We start from the raw sequence: 16793 nt of genomic DNA, 5'->3' as shown, positions 1-16793 counted from the left end.
TCACTACGCTGCCTTTTTACATCGATTGTATGCGTAACATAATTTGTGCTCGTAAAATCAATATGCATGTTTTTCCGCCAACATTGTCGGATATTTTTTCATCGATCAAGTCAGCAAAGACTTATTCAAGAGACTAATCGTCATTTCTGTCGTACTTGTATTTTCCAAAGTCGCAGGAAATCGCGGGGTTTGCTTTCTTTTTATTTTTCCTGTGTTTTTTTTCTGTTTAAGATGAAGCGAGGCGTGTGAACGCGAAACGACGTTGTGGTAACTCTCCAAAGCGCTACAAAGTACATATCCCGTGATGCGACAAGCCGATCGAAAAAGAAAGGGAAAAACGGTCGCATCTCTCTTCTACACCTGCACGTTGAGGAGCGACGCAGCGCGGTGCGTCGCAATCGGTGAAACGAGGAGGGAAATGGCGCGAGAGTGCACAAAGGGGCGGAAAGTGCAGCGGCGCGCGAATAGTCGCGCGCGATGGTGGGGGACCAATGACGGGGTATTGGAGGCGGTCACGTGGCACGCTCTTTATCGTTGCGTTAACCGCGTTGTGTATACGTTTGCTGCGATCCAAGAGAGAACGCGACGCATTCATACGCCCGAACGCGAGTGACGAGGGCGAGCGCGCAAGACGAGCGGGGACAGGTTAGGTCTCGGTGTAGTGAAGGGAGGGGGAAGAGGACACGGACCGGGAGGTCGGGGTGAAACGGCGCGGACGAGGTAGGGACGGATGGAGACTTAGGGAACACGTCGCGCGTTTGCGGACGAGACTACCGATTCTACGCTCTGACCGTATTTACTGGCGGACACACAAATATACATACACATACGCACACACGCATATCTGAGCGCAACACAGAAAGTAAGAGAGATAGAGAGAGAGAGAGAACGGATCGAGCGAGCGCCGTTACGATAAAAGAAGTTTTTCGGAGAGCGCGTTCGGAGAACCGTTCGATGGTCGCGGCAGCTATGCGCCACGCTGCCGTCGTCGTCGTCGTCGTTGCCGCCGCCGCCGCTGCCACTACCACTACCACCACCGCTGCCGCCGCAGAGTACCTAACTAGCTAGTTCCGACGGGCCAGCACGACGGGAGTCGCGTCTCGGTACCCGTCAGTTAACAAACGAGCACGAGTGCGCTACGACGCGCGCGCGCGCTTCGGGCCTCGCCGTCGTCGTCGTCATCGTCATCGCCGTCGCCGCTGCTTGCTCTTCATCGCCGTCATCGTCGTTGTCATTTCATTCCCGAAGATGACCATAATAGTCTTTCTGATCGACACCTCGGCCTCCATGAATCAGAGGGCTTATTTGGGCGGACGGCCCACGCTCTTGGACGTAGCCAAGAGTGCCGTGGAGACTTTCGTGAAGGTACGCCCCGTGTACGGTACGGACAGCTTTTACGCGCCGCGCCGCGCCGCGTCGCCATCCTTGTCGCCCTCGTCGTCGTGGTGTGCTATATAGGGGGAGGGAGAGAGAGGAGAGGAAAGTCGTGCATCTGTCACGCTCCCTCTTACTCCGCTCCTTTTCTCTCTCCCTCGTGTTCATCAGGTTCCCTAGCCTTTCCGCTGACGAGGATGATCACGCGAACCATCGCGATGCCTCTGGTGGCGCCTACGCCACGAAAACGCTAGTGTAACGGGAGAAATGATTGTTCCAGGTACGACAAAGGTCGCCGGAGAGCCGTGGGGATCGCTACATGCTCCTGACCTTCGAAGAACCACCTCAAAACATCAAGGTACGCCTTCGTTCACGTTCGTTTCTTTCACTTTGCTTTCTCCTTCTCTCCCTCCCGCCCTCTCCCTCGGTTCCTCTCTCTCTCTCTTTCTCTCCCGGCTCCTTTCTCTAATCGTTCGTCTACATATGTGTGTTATTTTCCTCTCGATACATGTCGTTTATCTCGGTCTATCGATGATCCCTGGATAAATCGTCCGTGCCCTCTCTCCCTCCTTCACCGACGAGCTAGACTCGTCTCTCGGGGTTGGGTTAGGTTCGCCTAATGGCGCCGAATAATTAAACGCGGTGGACACGAGCGACCGGAACCCGTCCGTTGCCAACATCATTCGCACGAGACGATTCGCTGAAAGGCGCCATGGCTCCCAAGACGAATCGTCCACGAGGTGAGCATCGTCGAGGCGCCCTCTCGCTTTACGCGCAAAACAAAAGGCGAATTCAAATCGGGCGAACCGATACCTCGTTAATTCCTTTTGCACGATTGTCTCGGTTTTTTCCCTACATTCTTCAAATTCTCTTTCGGACGAGCGTTGTTCCTTTGAGCTGAAAAAAGTCGTGTTTCTTAGGCTGTTATCCAGTTGCTGTTCCAAGTGCTTTAAAACACTTTCTATCCTTTTCCTTCTTTCAAATAAAAAGAAGGAAAGAAAGTGTTTTGAGAGAGAGAAGTGAACTGTGATAAAGTTGAGTAGGAGCTGAACATTTCGCTCTTCTCGTGATATTCCTCATAGTAGATGCAATTGTTTTAATAAAATGAAAGTTGTTAAAAGAACTGAAAAGGTAAAATATAGAGATGCTTCTTCAGGCAGGATGGAAAGAAAACTTGGCGACGTTCATGAACGAGCTGAAGAATCTACAATGCGTCGGCCTGACGACTCTGGGTGCTGCCCTGAAGCACGCCCTGGATGTACTCAACATAAATCGTATGCAAACCGGCATAGACACGTACGGTCAAGGAAGATGCCCGTTTTATCTGGAGCCGTCTGTCATAGTCGTCATAACGGATGGGGGGAAATACACGACCAACAGCGGAGTGCATCCAGATGTGAGTGCAACTAAGTTTTATGAACGCTAAATGCATACTAAACGAGGTTTTTCCTTTGCGTATAAAAACAAAGAAATTTTCTTAGCAGTTTACGCTGCCGATGCACTCGCCGATACCTGGATCCGAGCTGACCAAAGAGCCTTTCAGGTGGGATCAACGACTGTTCTCGCTGGTGCTTCGTTTGTCGGGAACGCCAGCTGTCGAACGAGACATTGGTATGGTGGCAAGCGACGCGTCGCCAATAGACGCAATGTGTGAAGTGACGGGAGGTAAGAGAATTTGAAACCATCGCTCCGCCTGATCCGTCTGGTCTAAATAAATTTAATGTTACAGGTCGTTCTTACTGCATCACGTCGTTCAGAATGATGATCCAGTGTATAGATTCGTTGGTCCAAAAGGTTCAGTCGGGGGTGGTGATCAACTTTGAGAAGATCGGTCCCGATCCACCACCGTTGGCCAACGAGACTCCTCACCAGGACGAGGAGGAGAACGATGACAATGAGAACGGGAACGCGACTAATGGACCGCGCGCGCAGTACCCCAACGCGTTAGCGTCCGGGAACACGGCCTGGCACAACTGCAGACGCTTGATTTACGTGCCGCGATCGGCGCAGAAGGGCTTCGCGGTAGGCTTTTGGCCGATCCCGGAGAGTTTTTGGCCGGATCTCAGTGCTAGCTCATTACCGCCACGTTCGGCGCATCCGAACGTGAAGTTCACGTGCACGAGCCAGGAGCCGATGGTGATCGAGAACTTGCCATTCGACAAGTACGAGCTGGAACCGAGTCCGTTGACGCAATATATCCTAGCGCGGAAGCAGCCCACGACGTGCTGGCAGGTGTTCGTCGCGAATTCATACAAATCGAGCGAAGTAGGCCACCCGTTTGGATACTTGAAAGCGAGTACAAATCTAACGTGCGTGAATCTCTTCGTTATGCCTTACAATTATCCCGTGCTGTTACCTTTGTTGGAAGAGCTCTTCAAGGTGCACAGGCAAAAACCGACTCCAGAGTGGAGGGCGCAATTCCAGGGCTACATAAGAACCATGCCTACCTATTACGCCGCCGTAAGTTTCCACATCTCGTCTAGACAATATCTTCGTGCTCGCAATCTTTTTTTCAGTTCCCGTTTTTTCAAAGTGTCGCTTGTATGATTGCAGTCGTTGCGCCGAGCACTGACCAGGATGGGCGCGTCCGCGCCCTTGGCGCAAACGTTGATACCGGACAACATGGATAACTCTCTGTCGTACAGCGTCTTGAATTACTTGAAGCGACTGAAGAATCAGGCAAAAATCGAATTCGATCGGCTCTGCAGCGAGGTGATATCCAAGCAAGTGGCCGCGTCGAATCTTACAAAGAATCTGTCCAACTGCAGCACGAGCGCGATGACGGAAGGAGTGAAAGTGGTGCCGAGGACGCCTTTGAAGAAAGACTTGGTGAGACTCGATGCGTAAAGGGCAAAAGTCGTAAAACAAAATTGTGTTCACGCTTCTCATATCTATGTGTCTCGTAGGTGTCTCATCCTTTGCTGCAAGACAAATTTACGGGCCTGCGCGATCAGTTGAACGAGTTTGGCGGTTTCGTGGTCGGATTGGTGAGGAATCAGCAGCAGCAACGTGGTGCTCACAGTTACAGGAATGCGTTTGACGTGCCGAGGAAGTCGTTGCTCGATCAGGTCGTGAGGATGCGTGCAAATTTTTTACAACCTGGTTTACTGCATACAAAATTACTTGACGACGATTACGTTCACTCGATGCCTTTAGCCCAGATGGGAAATTATCAGGAGTACTTGAAACGCATGACTCCGCCGTTGAGGGAAATCGAGAGCGTGCCAGTGAGGCAGCACATGTTTGGTAATTATTTCAACAAAAATTATTAGCTTCTCCGTGGATTTCAATGCAGATATATTATAATCCGCGCGCTCGCATTTCGATCGCAGGTAATCCCTTCAAGATTGACAAGAGGATGATGGTAGACGAAGCCGACATCGACATAGTCGGCGCGGCATCCTCGACGTCCAAGGGCGGTCTCAAACGCACGCTACCACAGTCGGACGGCGGAGGTTCATCTTCCCCGAGGCCGTCGCCCAACAAGAGGAAACCCGGGCCCATACCGAAGGACGTGATCATACGGCGGCCTTCATACTCGCCTATCAACACTCCACCGAGTCCCACGAGCCCCACGAGTCCCATGAGTCCATGGGTAATGGAGGACGCGAAGAATCAAGCGACACCGGTATCGCCCGTCGACGCGAGTGCCCCGCCGAGCTTGATTTGTCTGCCGAACGTATCGCCGGGTAACGTCTCGCCGTGTTCGAGCACGCCGGAGAAGCTGGTGAACGGACTGGCCGAGATGCCGATTATACCGTTTTACGAGCCGATTTCAGTTGAGCACGTTAACAACAATATGGACACGCCACCCGTGTTAACGCCGATAGTTAACAATATCGACACGCCGAAGGTTGAAGTTAAAAGTGAACGGACAGATAACGCGAGGAACGAGTGCAGTCGGTTACCACTCGTTAACGATTGTATCGAGAATAGTGTGCGAGTCGTTGATAGTGCCGCTGAGGAGCGACTGACGAATCACGTGGAGGATAAGCGCGAGCCAAAGTCCGAGCGGGAGAGGAAGCCGACGAAGGAGGAGCTGGAGGATATCAGGCGACACAATCTCAACATACGGGATCTCGTTTACAAGGAAGTGCGAAGAAGAGGGACAAGTAAGTCTTGGATCAGTAGAGCGTTACTCTTTTCTTGCATTAAGAGAATGAATTATTGAATCGCTATATTCCTGGTACAGTGTACATAGTATGAACGCGAATTTATTCGTCGCCACGACCACGATCAACTCATTTCGTCTGATTTCAGATTACGCGACGCTGCTCTCGCACTTGCGTCAAATTCAGGGGACCCTAGATATACGGCTCGCGTTTGTCAAGGACATAGTAAAGGAATCATTACGCTTTAAACGACGTAACCTGGCGTCGGTGTTGGAAGAGTATCTTAAGGACATCCAAGAGGATGGTTGCGCTATAAATCACAAGCTGAATCACAATGGTGCCACGAAGATAAGTTGTTAAGATATGTGCGTAATCAGGGCATTATCTTAATATAGCGGAGTTAGACGGATCATGCGGGACGATTCTTGTGCAAGTTTTGGCCAGAAATTTACCGGCAGCAATTTCAATCTCTCTCCCTCCCCTCTATCTCCCCCCCTCCCTCCTCAAAAATGACATTTTACTTTTGATACTCGCTGGAACGACCTGCACAATTTCAAATTTTCTTCTTAACAAATTTCAAACAAATAGCATTCTCGATGTCAACCACGAAAATTTATATGGCTCTGTCCGAGTGTGCTTTTAGCTTGGCGAGTGATCAGTTGGTAGCAATTTCGATTGTATCCACCTCGCGCGGTATCCCGCGTATGAATTTGAAGCAATAATTCACTCACGGAATATTTCTACTAGCAAGCAAGAACAATTTTATGGAGAACGATATGCGCTCGCGTATACCAAATTCTATTATATTCCTCGACTAAAAGTCTCGTACGAAAAACTTGTAACTCGAACCGTTTTAAATCTTAAAGGGATCCAAGGCTCTCGAAAAAAGGCTTGAAAAGCATTGTACGTATTTCGAACGCAGGCGTTTGTACATCGTTACGTGTAAATATGTTTGTACATTTGTTTTTATCATTAGTTGATGATAATGTTGCCTCCTTTTGGAAATGTCCGAGTTCTTACCTTATTTTTTCGCGTTTCATTAAGGCTCTTGTATGCTGGCATGCAAGTTGCATTCTAATCGCACGCACTAGGGTAACCGAGCATGTAAATAGAGTAAGGATTACGACGTTAATATATAAGTAAACGCGAATCCGTATACGAGAAGTAAACTTTCTTAAAGTACAAGTGCAATCAAACAAATGAGCGTTCTACCAGCTGTTCAGTCCTTGGCGTTGAAATTTAGGGCAATTGTGTATCTGTACATCCTCTCGCACTTTACATTTCCTATTATACTTAATCTCTGTATATGCATTCATGATACTATTAAGTTTAATCAAGTGCTATAGTTTAACACACTGTACCGAATTGTCTGTAAAATTCTCCGTGTACATTTTGTTAATATTATAAAGCAAATCGAGATCTGTGAGTTCTTTCATTGACATTCAGACATATTATGGAGAGATTGCAGTCGCAATTCGCATCGTCGGACACTATTACCCATCTAGATATTTCGTTCAATTTGCCGAATTAGGACCGAATTAGTAAGATTCTTCGCTACAGTGGATCTCTGTTGATTCGCGCATTAGCGTTCACGTTGCGCGTAACTCGTTACTAGTAGAGTTACACCAAATAACATGTGTATATTTGAGCGGGACGCCGAACGTGCACTCGAATTAATTGTAAATCTTGTACGGTTGACAGTGCCTGATGCTGTTTGAAATTGGCATACAGTAGCGTACACTCGCATTCAACCCACTGTGTCTCCTCAAAAGCTGTTAACGATGTCATTTCATTCGCACTGAACGCAGAGAAGCATGTACAGGTCCGAAAATTTCCAACGACACGCTTTCGATCTAAAGTACAAAGATATGTATCTGAGAGTATATAAGAGTCATGTGCAAATGTTTTTTACTCTACCACGTCGATAAAAATTCTGTTATATTATGCAACACGGAAGTATGTCTGGTGAAAGGCTTAAAAGTGACGGAAATACCGCTACTTTGGTACATCGTTGCATCGTTCCACATGAAAGATGGGACGTACAGCGAATCCAAACTTGGATATGTATCTGAAATAACACGTAGAACAAAATATCTGTACAGATTGTCTTTTATCCTGAAATCCTTACGTGTGTACTTATGTGTGTGCGCAACGCAGCAATAGTTCACAAATCGTTCCTTTGACGAAATCGCTTCTCTGATACACGTGGGTTGAAGGAATACGTTAGCAGCGACAAACTTTCTCTGTACAACTACTAGTTACACGAATGTCAAAGATCGCTTACTGTGGTTCGTTAGAAATGATTTGACCAAATATTACATAGGCTAATGACCAGTAAATGAGGATGATTATCTTACTTGGCATCTCCGCCTGTGATTTTTATATTGCTCTCGTTGTAGCGAGGGAAGGAAGAGGATAGAAGATATTTAGAATATTATATCAGATACCATTAATAGTTTAGCGTTTTAATTTCTCTCGGAAAGAGGATGTTTTGAAGTAAGTAAGTTAGACTATTGAATTTTGAATATTGAATATTGACAAATTCAAAGACATATCACGTCATCGTGTATCATTACTGTATTATTGTAAAATATATATTATCGTTGCCTACGGTGATGTTTAAGGATTGAAAAATGTAATTTTTCTTTTCCCGCAACGGACGGCAACGTCCTTTTTTCGATTTGGAGAAAGCTCGACTAAAAAGTGAGATAATCAACCGTCGGTTTCTTCGTGGACTCGATAATGTCCGAATATTCTCTTTAAGAAGACAGAGTCTTAGGCGAAATTGTATTTATTAGGTAAAAAACGTTGAATGTCTCGTAAATTATTTAACGAATAATGGAGCTTAGCCGAGTCCCGAGCGAGGACGATGAGGCTAGACGCTTATTTGCTCCAAAGAGAAATTAATAGGAGATTATTGAGAACGCAGTTATCGATACGACACCAAGTGCGATTGTGTAAGAGAGAGATTAATGAAGAATTAGGGAAAATACGTGCAAGCCCCGAGTACCTCGATTGCAGACCCTTTTGTTACGTGTGTGTGCACAGTAGCTGTATAATTTATTAATGTACTAAGATTTATTATATTAAACTGATTCTCTCGGAACAATCGGAGCAATCGTTTTCGTAAGTCTGTGTAGAAACGGTGAAACGTGACACGGCACACGTGCTTTACCAAAGCAAAATCCTCGGTGCGAGTGTGGTTTAAACTTGTAGCACTCGTATGCGGTTCACCGTTTGAAAGTTTCGACGCGCGATGTGACCGAGCAGTCGGGTCGTTGCTTTGAATTTCAAAGGAAAGCCGCAAAGAGCATCCGTTACTATAGCTTCGTCGGAGCGAAGAGGCGACAGAGTCAGGGTTGATCAGCCGAATTTCAATTTCAACGCGCGTACCAATCTGCTGGCGGAGCGCAAACCGGATGCGGCTGATGCGTCGATGAGATCCGTCGCGTCAAACCGCTCGCAGCTTGTGCGGTGCGGTAGATGTTTGCGACGATTCCGTCGTGACGTAACGGATGCTCTTTCAGCAGGACCGGACCGGTTTCCGCGGAAACAGCCTGCGAAAACGTGTTGCGCGGCATTCGGGGAGAAAGAAACGCAATGTGATATCATTCCTTTCGACTCTCGAATCGAAGAGACGTCGACGTTCCGACTTTCGTAGGGTGCCAACCTACCAACGGATGAAGAGAAACGTTGTATTCCACGTCTCTTTTCACGTGTATTGTTAGGGTTTACCGTTAAATTATCCATTATTGACCGTATTTGTTCGTGATACCTGTATAATAGCGATAACGCTACTTGCATCGTTGTATATATGTGATTGTACATACAGGCCGTACATCGGTAATCATCATTGCGGACAAAATTCATATTGAAACGACTGTCCCGTTTTTACGTTTATATTTTAGGTAACGTGATACATACATAAGTCTTGAGGAATAAACAAATTGACAGAAAGCGTCGCGATATACTCTTTTTCCCAGAGTGCTTTATTTCCATCTCTCTCGCTCCCTCTCGCTTTCTCATTCGAGATGTGACGTAGCGGGTGCTGCGCGCCGTGGATTGACCTTCCTAACCTATAAAATCGCATGTCACCGACTGGCATCCACGAAATACTGGTTCAACGAAATTGACACTGTCAATTTGACAGAGACATCGAATAGTTAGTTATCATTTATCGAATGGTTGATAACATATTATCTTTGCGAAATTCGCTGCCACGTAAGAGTATGTTATAATTTCAGCCGACTTTCAACATGTCCAGGGGGATGCACTGCGGAAAGTGCATTAGAAATTTCATCGTGCGACTGAAATCCGCGAATCCCGATCGTTTTCGATCGGTTCGCGCGATCCACGACGCTCCCAGGTTTTTACACTCTCGCTCCGCGATCAACGGGCACGCAAACGAGAGAGTTTCCGTGGATCAAAAAGTGATGAGGAACTCGATCAAAGATGCACCTTCCTTGAAGGATTTCCTAGCATCGTCGATAGCTGTTGACGTTACCCCCAGTGAGGAAGCTATTCCGTACGTGCAGGATATTCGTGGCGAGAATCAGAAAGGTTTCCTAGTCGTCGAATCTTGTGCTGTTTTTGCCATACATGTACGTCGCCTAACTGTTACTGATTTTCTTCCTCTGTTTCCTCAGTGTACATCAAAATTTACGGCTGCCAGATGAACGTGAATGACGCTGACATAATATGGTCGATCCTAAAGTCTCACGGCTACAAACATACGCAGAGTTTGGACGATGCGGACATTGTGCTGCTCGTTACCTGTTCCATCAGAGACGGCGCGGAACAAAAGATATGGAACAAGCTGGAGACTCTAAACCACATGAAGAAAAAGAAGAAAGCAATACTTGGATCATCTATGAAGATTGGTCTCTTGGGTAGGTTCCATTTTTCCATACTTTATAACATTAACATGTTGCTTTCAGCAAATTGCGTACATGTCTCGTAATGTATGTAAAATACTCCTTTTCCCATTTCAGGATGCATGGCCGAGCGCCTAAAGACTAAAATATTAGAAAAGGGAAAACTCGTTGACGTGATAGCAGGTCCCGACAGTTACAAGGATCTGCCGAGACTTCTGGCAGTGACGGACGACGAAACGGCTGTTAACGTTGTCCTGTCGTTCGACGAGACGTATGCGGACGTCGCGCCAGTTAGACTCGACCAGGATTCCATCAGGGCATATGTGTAATGTATACACGCACGCGCTTAAACACGTGCACGTGGAATTGTATCCACATGGCTTCACATTGCGACTCATTAATTTGACGGAATGGTGCATCTGATTTCTAGTTCCATAATGAGAGGCTGCGACAACATGTGCAGCTACTGCATCGTACCGTTTACGAGGGGAAGAGAGAGATCCCGACCGATCGCGAGCATCGTCGACGAGATCCGACAGCTGTCGGATCAAGGCGTAAAGGAAGTGACTCTGCTTGGACAAAATGTAAACAGTTACCGAGATCTGTCGCAATCGGAATTTCCGATGTCCGCTGACAGCGAGACTCGTCTCGCAGAAGGCTTCACAACCGTATACAAGAAGAAAAAAGGTGGCTTAAGATTTAGCGATCTTCTGGACAAGGTCTCGTTGATCAATCCGGAAATGAGGATAAGGTACCTGCCCCGACATGGATCATCGATTATCGCGCGGTACATTTACTTGTTAAAACTGTTAAAACTCTGATCCCTCCAGATTTACGTCTCCGCATCCCAAGGATTTTCCCGACGAGGTGTTGCGCTTGATAGCCGAGAGAGCAAACATCTGTAAGCAGATTCACTTACCCGCTCAGAGTGGCAACTCGACGGTCTTGGACAGAATGCGGAGAGGATACACCAGGGAAGCGTATCTGGACTTGGTGGATCATATCCGTGATATTGTTCCGAGTGTATGCTTGAGCAGCGACTTTATCGCTGGGTTCTGCGGCGAGACCGAGGAGCAGTTTCAGGATACGTTGTCGTTGATAGAGAACGTCAAGTACAACAATGCCTACTTCTTCGCCTACAGCATGCGCGAGGTATGGTTCTTCAGTCCTCGGACAATCGGATGAGAGCATGGACTGCGCCATTCACATGGAAAAGTGTCATCAAGAATGAAGACGGCCAATCTCTCTCTCTCTCTCTCTCTCTCTCTCTCTCTTTTTCTTTTTATTCAACGCTGTGATACTGGTCTAGAAAGAGAGAGAGATTGGCCATCTTCACGCTCTATCTCTTGTTGTTTTCTGGCCACACGATTTAGATGTGGATGACACAGTCCGTGCTCTATGTCGATGGATGAGAGTAACTATAAACTGAATACTTAAAAATTCCATCATCTCTCACAGAAAACTAAAGCACATCGGCGATACGAGGACGACGTTGAACTGCACGTAAAGCTGGAGCGTGTGGGACGCATGGTCGCGATGTACAGGAAGGAACTGAAAAAATTGAATGCAGCGCAAGTAGGCCAGCATCAGCTTGTTCTTGTCGAGGGCGTAAGTATTTCTCTAATTCGATTGTTTTCTATGATTCTACAACTATTATATTCGTATAATTGTTTTTTTATCTATAGACGAGTGTCAGAAGCGATGAAAATTTACAAGCCAGAAACGACGGCAACGTGAGGGTGATTCTACCATCCACGGCAGTTCCAGTTGATCGGTACTCCGACGTGACGAGGGAGATACAGGCTGGTGATTACGTCGTCGTACGGATCGACGATGCCAACGTGCAGACGCTGCGAGGAACCCCTTTGTATCACTCCTCGATTACTGGACATTTGTTGAATACGTAACGATCGTTATCTTGTTACATTATTCGTAATACATAGATGTAATGAAATACGACATATATTATTATTATTATTATTATTATTATTATTATTATTATTATTATTATTATTATTATTATTATTATTATTATTATTATTATTATGTGTTGTCTGCAATACGCATATATGTGTCTGACAGAGCACAGATTCCTTTCACGCGGCTACGGAATGCGATATCGATCGTTGTTAAAGTAGAACGTTACTTAACCTCACGATAGAGAACAGTAGAGTCAGTAAAGTGCACAGAGTGCAGTCGGTAGTAGTGTGAGCGACTGAGCGTCGTGAGCGTGAAGAGACAAGAGACGGGATTCAGGTTATGGGTAGAGCGAATTAAAGTTTACGCACGATCTCCGTTGCCGACGCTCTGGTTGCGCAGACAATCGCGGAAATTTCTATTTCCGGACTTTGGAGCTCGGATATCTCTCTATAAAAATGGCATGTAGTCGAAATAATTAGAAAGCGTCGTAACCTTTCTCTCTGTTTGTTTCTCTACGAATGTCAGGTTAAAGAGATTAATCTCTCGCTTGTAACAATATCTCGAATAATGCTTTAACGAGTGACTAAATGTACGAGCGGCTGCGAGCCGGACGCATGAGAGACGCGTTACGTTACGCCACGCTTTGCCCGAGTATACCGCTGATCGCTCAACTGACACGTAACGTTACTAGGCTTCAAACGACGGCATTCCGCCACCCGGCGCTGTAACAGGATTCCCGTCGGCGACGCCAAACATTGCATCTAGCTTTGTGCCACCCATTATGCCCACGGCGCCCTTCATTCCGCCACCCAGTTTACCGCCAGGTCCTCCGGGCATAATGCCACCACAGTTTTCCATACCCCCGCCAGGTTTTACCTTCCCTATCACCGCGGCAGCTCCCCCGGAGCCTGGAGTAATAGGTTAATATCCAACGCTAAAATGCCCGCGTCGATTCCCGCGAGCCATTCACCGTTTAAGTTGCTCCTTTTACATTGCAGCTGCATCGTCACAGATAACAGCGCCAGGGATTCCACCCCCATCGCCTCTCGGCAACGGCCCCGACGCCACCGCGGCAATGTCCGTCTCCGCGACGGAGAAGAAGACCGATTGGAGCGAGCACAAGGCACCGGACGGCAGGACTTATTACTATAACAACATCACGAAGCAGTCATTGTGGGAGAAACCGGATGAACTTAAATCCTCGAACGAGTTGCTGTTATCTCAATGTCCGTGGAAAGAGTACAAGTCGGAGAACGGCAAGGTGTACTATCACAACGTGACCACCAAGGAGTCTAGGTGGACGATACCGCCGGAATTGGAAGAACTGAAAACGCGAATCATCGCCGAGGAAGCGGCGGCGGCCGCCGCGGCGGTCGTGGCGAACGCCACCAACTCGTGAGTCGATATTGGACAATGATGATTAACGGACGAAGTGAAAATGTCCGCTCTTGTTTTCGATAGGATTCAAGGTGAGGTCTCGTATGTTTTTAGCAATATAGTTCCCGTGGCTATGCAGCATCTATCGCCGAATGTGCCGACTGTGTCGCAGACCAGCACACCGGAGCCGGGCGGAAAGTCCGCGATCGAGCAGGCGATGGCCGCGACCCTCGCAGCGATCAATATCCCGACGCCTCCCGCGAAGCCAGACGAGGACAGTAATTCGGCAAAGGGCTCGACTAATGATAGTCGCACCAGCACGCCCGAGCCGAAGATGCAGTTCAAGGACAAGAAGGAGGCGATCGAGGCGTTCAAGGAATTGCTGAGGGAGAGGGACGTGCCGTCGAACGCCACGTGGGAGCAGGCGGTGAAATTGATACAAAATGATCCCAGATACCCGCAAATGAAGAAACTCAACGAGCGTAAGCAAGCTTTCAATTCGTACAAGACGCAGAAATTGAAAGAGGAGCGCGAGCAAGAGAGACTTAGGTAAGTGGACTCGCATCGTGTTCGAGATTGTCATGCTTTGCTGAGTAATAAAGCAGTAACGGCGTTTCTTCTATCTGGCAGATTGAAAAAGGCCAAGGAGGACCTGGAGCAATTCTTGTTGGATAACGACAGGATGATGAGCACGACCAAGTATTACAAGTGCGAGGAGCTGTTTGGTAATTTGGAAGTCTGGCGCGCGGTTGGTGATTCTGATCGCCGTGATATCTACGAAGACGTGATCTTCAATCTGGCGAAACGTGAGAAGGAGGAGGCGAAGCAACTGAAGAAACGGAACACCAAGAGACTGGCGCAAGTCCTGGACACCATGACCGAGGTGACGTACAGGACGACGTGGCAGGAAGCACAAGCGCTATTGTTGCAATATCCAGCTTTCGCGGAAGACGCGGATCTGTTGGAGATGGACAAGGAGGATGCCCTGATTGTCTTTGAGAATCACATTCGCCAACTGGAGAAGGACGAGGAGGAGGAGAAGGAGTGCGAAAAGAAACGCAGGAAACGGCAGGAGAGGAAGAACAGGGACGGCTTCATAGTGAGTATCGCGTGTCGGGTTTCTCGTGATTTTGCCGTTCGAGATGACTGCATACACTTGCATATCGCGCACATCAAACGGCATGTTGCCGAGCTTCTCCCGTTTAAGAACTGCTGGCAGCAAGAAATGTTTTCTTTTACAAGATGCTCCTAAAAGACGCTTTATCCTGAAATACGATCGTCATGCGTTTCAGTATCTACTCGATGAGCTTCACGAACAAGGCAAACTCACGTCCATGTCCTTGTGGGTAGAATTGTATCCAATGCTGTCCGCCGATTTACGGTTCTCGGCAATGCTCGGACAGTCGGGTTCGACTCCGTTGGATCTCTTCAAATTCTACGTCGAGGATCTCAAGTCTCGGTTCCACGATGAGAAGAAGATTATCCGCGAAATACTCAAAGATAAGAACTTTGAGGTGCAGGTCAACACGACCTTCGAGGAGTTCGCCACGGTCGTGTGCGAGGATCGAAAGTCGGCCACTCTCGACGCCGGCAACGTTAAACTCACGTATAATCTACTGCTGGAGAAGGCAGAGGCGCGCGAGAAGGAACGCGTCAAGGAGGAAACGAGAAAGTTCAAAAAGTTGGAGACCGGCTTCAAGAATTTGCTGAAAACGCTAAACGTCGATTATCAGATGACGTGGGAGGACGTGAGGACGAAAATCGAGGAGGAGCCGGACTTCAAAGCGATCACTTTGGAGAGCGAGAGGATACGGATATTCAAAGAGTACCAACACGAACTCGAGGAGAGTTGCAGTCACCACCACATTAGGAGCAAGAAGAAGAAGGCGAAGAAATTGAAACACAAGTCGCGATCGCGTTCGCACAGCGTGAGTACATTCGCACCGAGTGCAATCGCTTTCTGATGTAATATAATATAATACAATATAAACAAATACTCTTCTCGTTCTCGACACGCAGGATTCGGAAGGTAGCGAGAAAGGCATGAGGAAGAAGTCGCGGCACAAGTCACGTTCACCCAGTATCCCGAGCAAGTCGGACAGTTCCGAGTCGGAAACGAGAAAGTCGAAGAAAAAGAAGAACAAGAAGAAGAGGGGTCGCAGTCATTCCGTACGTATTGATAACCGATCATCGATATTGCCAATTTTTCCCGTCACACGAAGATGGCCCTTGCAGTTTAATCCTTTAACACTTTCACACAGCGCTCACACTCGAGACTTCCATCTTCCGAGGAGTCTCCGGAGAGGAGACGGAAGGAGGAGAAGCACAGGAGGCCTTCGATCCACAGCGAGGGATCGGTCACGGAGACCAACGAGCACCACGAGCTCTCCGAGGACGAGCTGGAGAAACAGAGAGCGCAGCTCCTGCGCGAGTTGCAAATGCAGCAAGAGGAGAACTAGAGACGCCTTTGACGGCGCGTTTGCAACGTTTGGTCGTTCCAAAGCTGGCGAGCATCAGGACATTACGATAATCGTATGCACTTCTCCGGGACACTTTCCGACAAATAGGAGCGCAATTGTGAACTTTACAAGACTCTCTTTGTGAAATATGCGTAAAAAGCCGCGCATGAGTAGAGCATTCAACGTTTTATTTTTAAATATATGTTTGAACATACACAGACACACGTACACATGTAACGACGTTTAGGTAAAAATAGATTACTTTACGTAATGCATTCCGACCTTCCATTGCGCAGATGAGTTTTTCTAAAACCGTGTGACAACCGTCGGCTTTCCATGACTCATTCGCGCGCTGTTCTTTGCGACTATAGCGACGACAGGCGACCAAGTTTGTTGGTCTGTGCATCAGATAAAAATCTCTGACAGGCGTGTATGGAATAACAAAATAATCAACCAGCTTGTCGATATTGTCTGGCGCAATTAACATGCAAATCGATTTCTTGGAACGCATTTCCTTTATCTATGCGGATAGATTGAGCTACAAACAATCGTCGATTGCGTAATGTCTCCGTTATAACTAATCGTTTATGCTTGGCGGATTGGCCCTAGCATTTAGCTTGGAGCTGTTTGACACAACAGTGTCGTTAGTTGATGGACATTATTAATACTTTCAATCC

At 47.5% G+C, this 16793-nt stretch overlaps 2 protein-coding genes across 6 annotated transcripts; both read left to right on the top strand.

Annotated features, from left to right (window-relative positions):
- Positions 1–37: 37 nt before the first annotated feature.
- LOC105287696 (integrator complex subunit 6) lies at positions 38–8591 on the top strand. Of its 3 annotated transcripts, none has more exons than XM_011353403.3 (9): positions 38–1365; positions 1655–1732; positions 2531–2770; positions 2856–3039; positions 3104–3834; positions 3928–4203; positions 4281–4620; positions 4707–5486; positions 5635–8591. In XM_011353403.3, exons 1-9 carry the CDS (start codon positions 1249–1251, stop codon positions 5844–5846), a joined length of 2958 nt encoding a protein of 985 aa, XP_011351705.1. In that variant the 5' UTR covers positions 38–1248; the 3' UTR covers positions 5847–8591. The 3 variants fall into 3 exon arrangements, with proteins under 3 accessions (XP_011351705.1, XP_011351706.1, XP_011351707.1); XM_011353404.3 differs by having other exon boundaries at positions 1249–1365; positions 2859–3039; positions 5635–5846; XM_011353405.3 differs by lacking the exons at positions 38–1365; positions 1655–1732 and adding an exon at positions 1752–2114.
- A 912-nt stretch (positions 8592–9503) lies between these two features.
- On the top strand, positions 9504–16391 carry LOC105287697 (CDK5RAP1-like protein). 3 transcript variants are annotated; one of them, XM_026969523.1, is made up of 15 exons: positions 9504–9648; positions 9731–10046; positions 10133–10375; positions 10478–10685; positions 10791–11111; positions 11191–11512; positions 11819–11968; positions 12046–12218; positions 12971–13200; positions 13279–13675; positions 13772–14206; positions 14288–14756; positions 14950–15585; positions 15677–15826; positions 15919–16391. In XM_026969523.1, exons 2-15 carry the CDS (start codon positions 9743–9745, stop codon positions 16114–16116), a joined length of 4236 nt encoding a protein of 1411 aa, XP_026825324.1. In that variant the 5' UTR covers positions 9504–9648; positions 9731–9742; the 3' UTR covers positions 16117–16391. The 3 variants fall into 3 exon arrangements, with proteins under 3 accessions (XP_026825324.1, XP_011351710.1, XP_011351709.1); XM_011353408.3 differs by lacking the exons at positions 13279–13675; positions 13772–14206; positions 14288–14756; ... (1 more) ...; positions 15677–15826; positions 15919–16391 and having other exon boundaries at positions 9505–9648; positions 12046–12263; positions 12972–13151; XM_011353407.2 differs by lacking the exons at positions 9504–9648; positions 9731–10046; positions 10133–10375; ... (3 more) ...; positions 11819–11968; positions 12046–12218 and adding an exon at positions 12464–12738 and having other exon boundaries at positions 12972–13200.
- The last annotated feature ends 402 nt before the right edge of the window (positions 16392–16793 follow it).

This window comes from Ooceraea biroi, chromosome 5 (assembly GCF_003672135.1).
Source record: "Ooceraea biroi isolate clonal line C1 chromosome 5, Obir_v5.4, whole genome shotgun sequence".
Taxonomy (NCBI): Eukaryota; Metazoa; Arthropoda; class Insecta; order Hymenoptera; family Formicidae; genus Ooceraea; species Ooceraea biroi.
This window is presented reverse-complemented; position numbering and strand designations above follow the sequence as displayed.

Bases quoted from the DNA above. Each gene is read 5' to 3' on its own strand.
- LOC105287696 (XM_011353403.3), top strand. From the start codon at position 1,249: ATGACCATAATAGTCTTTCTGATCGACACCTCGGCCTCCATGAATCAG. The intron at 1,366-1,654 runs GTACGCCCCGTG...TGATTGTTCCAG, and splicing joins CCGTGGAGACTTTCGTGAAG to GTACGACAAAGGTCGCCGGA. The intron at 1,733-2,530 runs GTACGCCTTCGT...ATGCTTCTTCAG, and splicing joins AACCACCTCAAAACATCAAG to GCAGGATGGAAAGAAAACTT.
- LOC105287697 (XM_026969523.1), top strand. From the start codon at position 9,743: ATGTCCAGGGGGATGCACTGCGGAAAGTGCATTAGAAATTTCATCGTG. The intron at 11,513-11,818 runs GTATGGTTCTTC...CATCTCTCACAG, and splicing joins TCGCCTACAGCATGCGCGAG to AAAACTAAAGCACATCGGCG. The intron at 13,201-13,278 runs GTTAATATCCAA...TTTACATTGCAG, and splicing joins CCCGGAGCCTGGAGTAATAG to CTGCATCGTCACAGATAACA.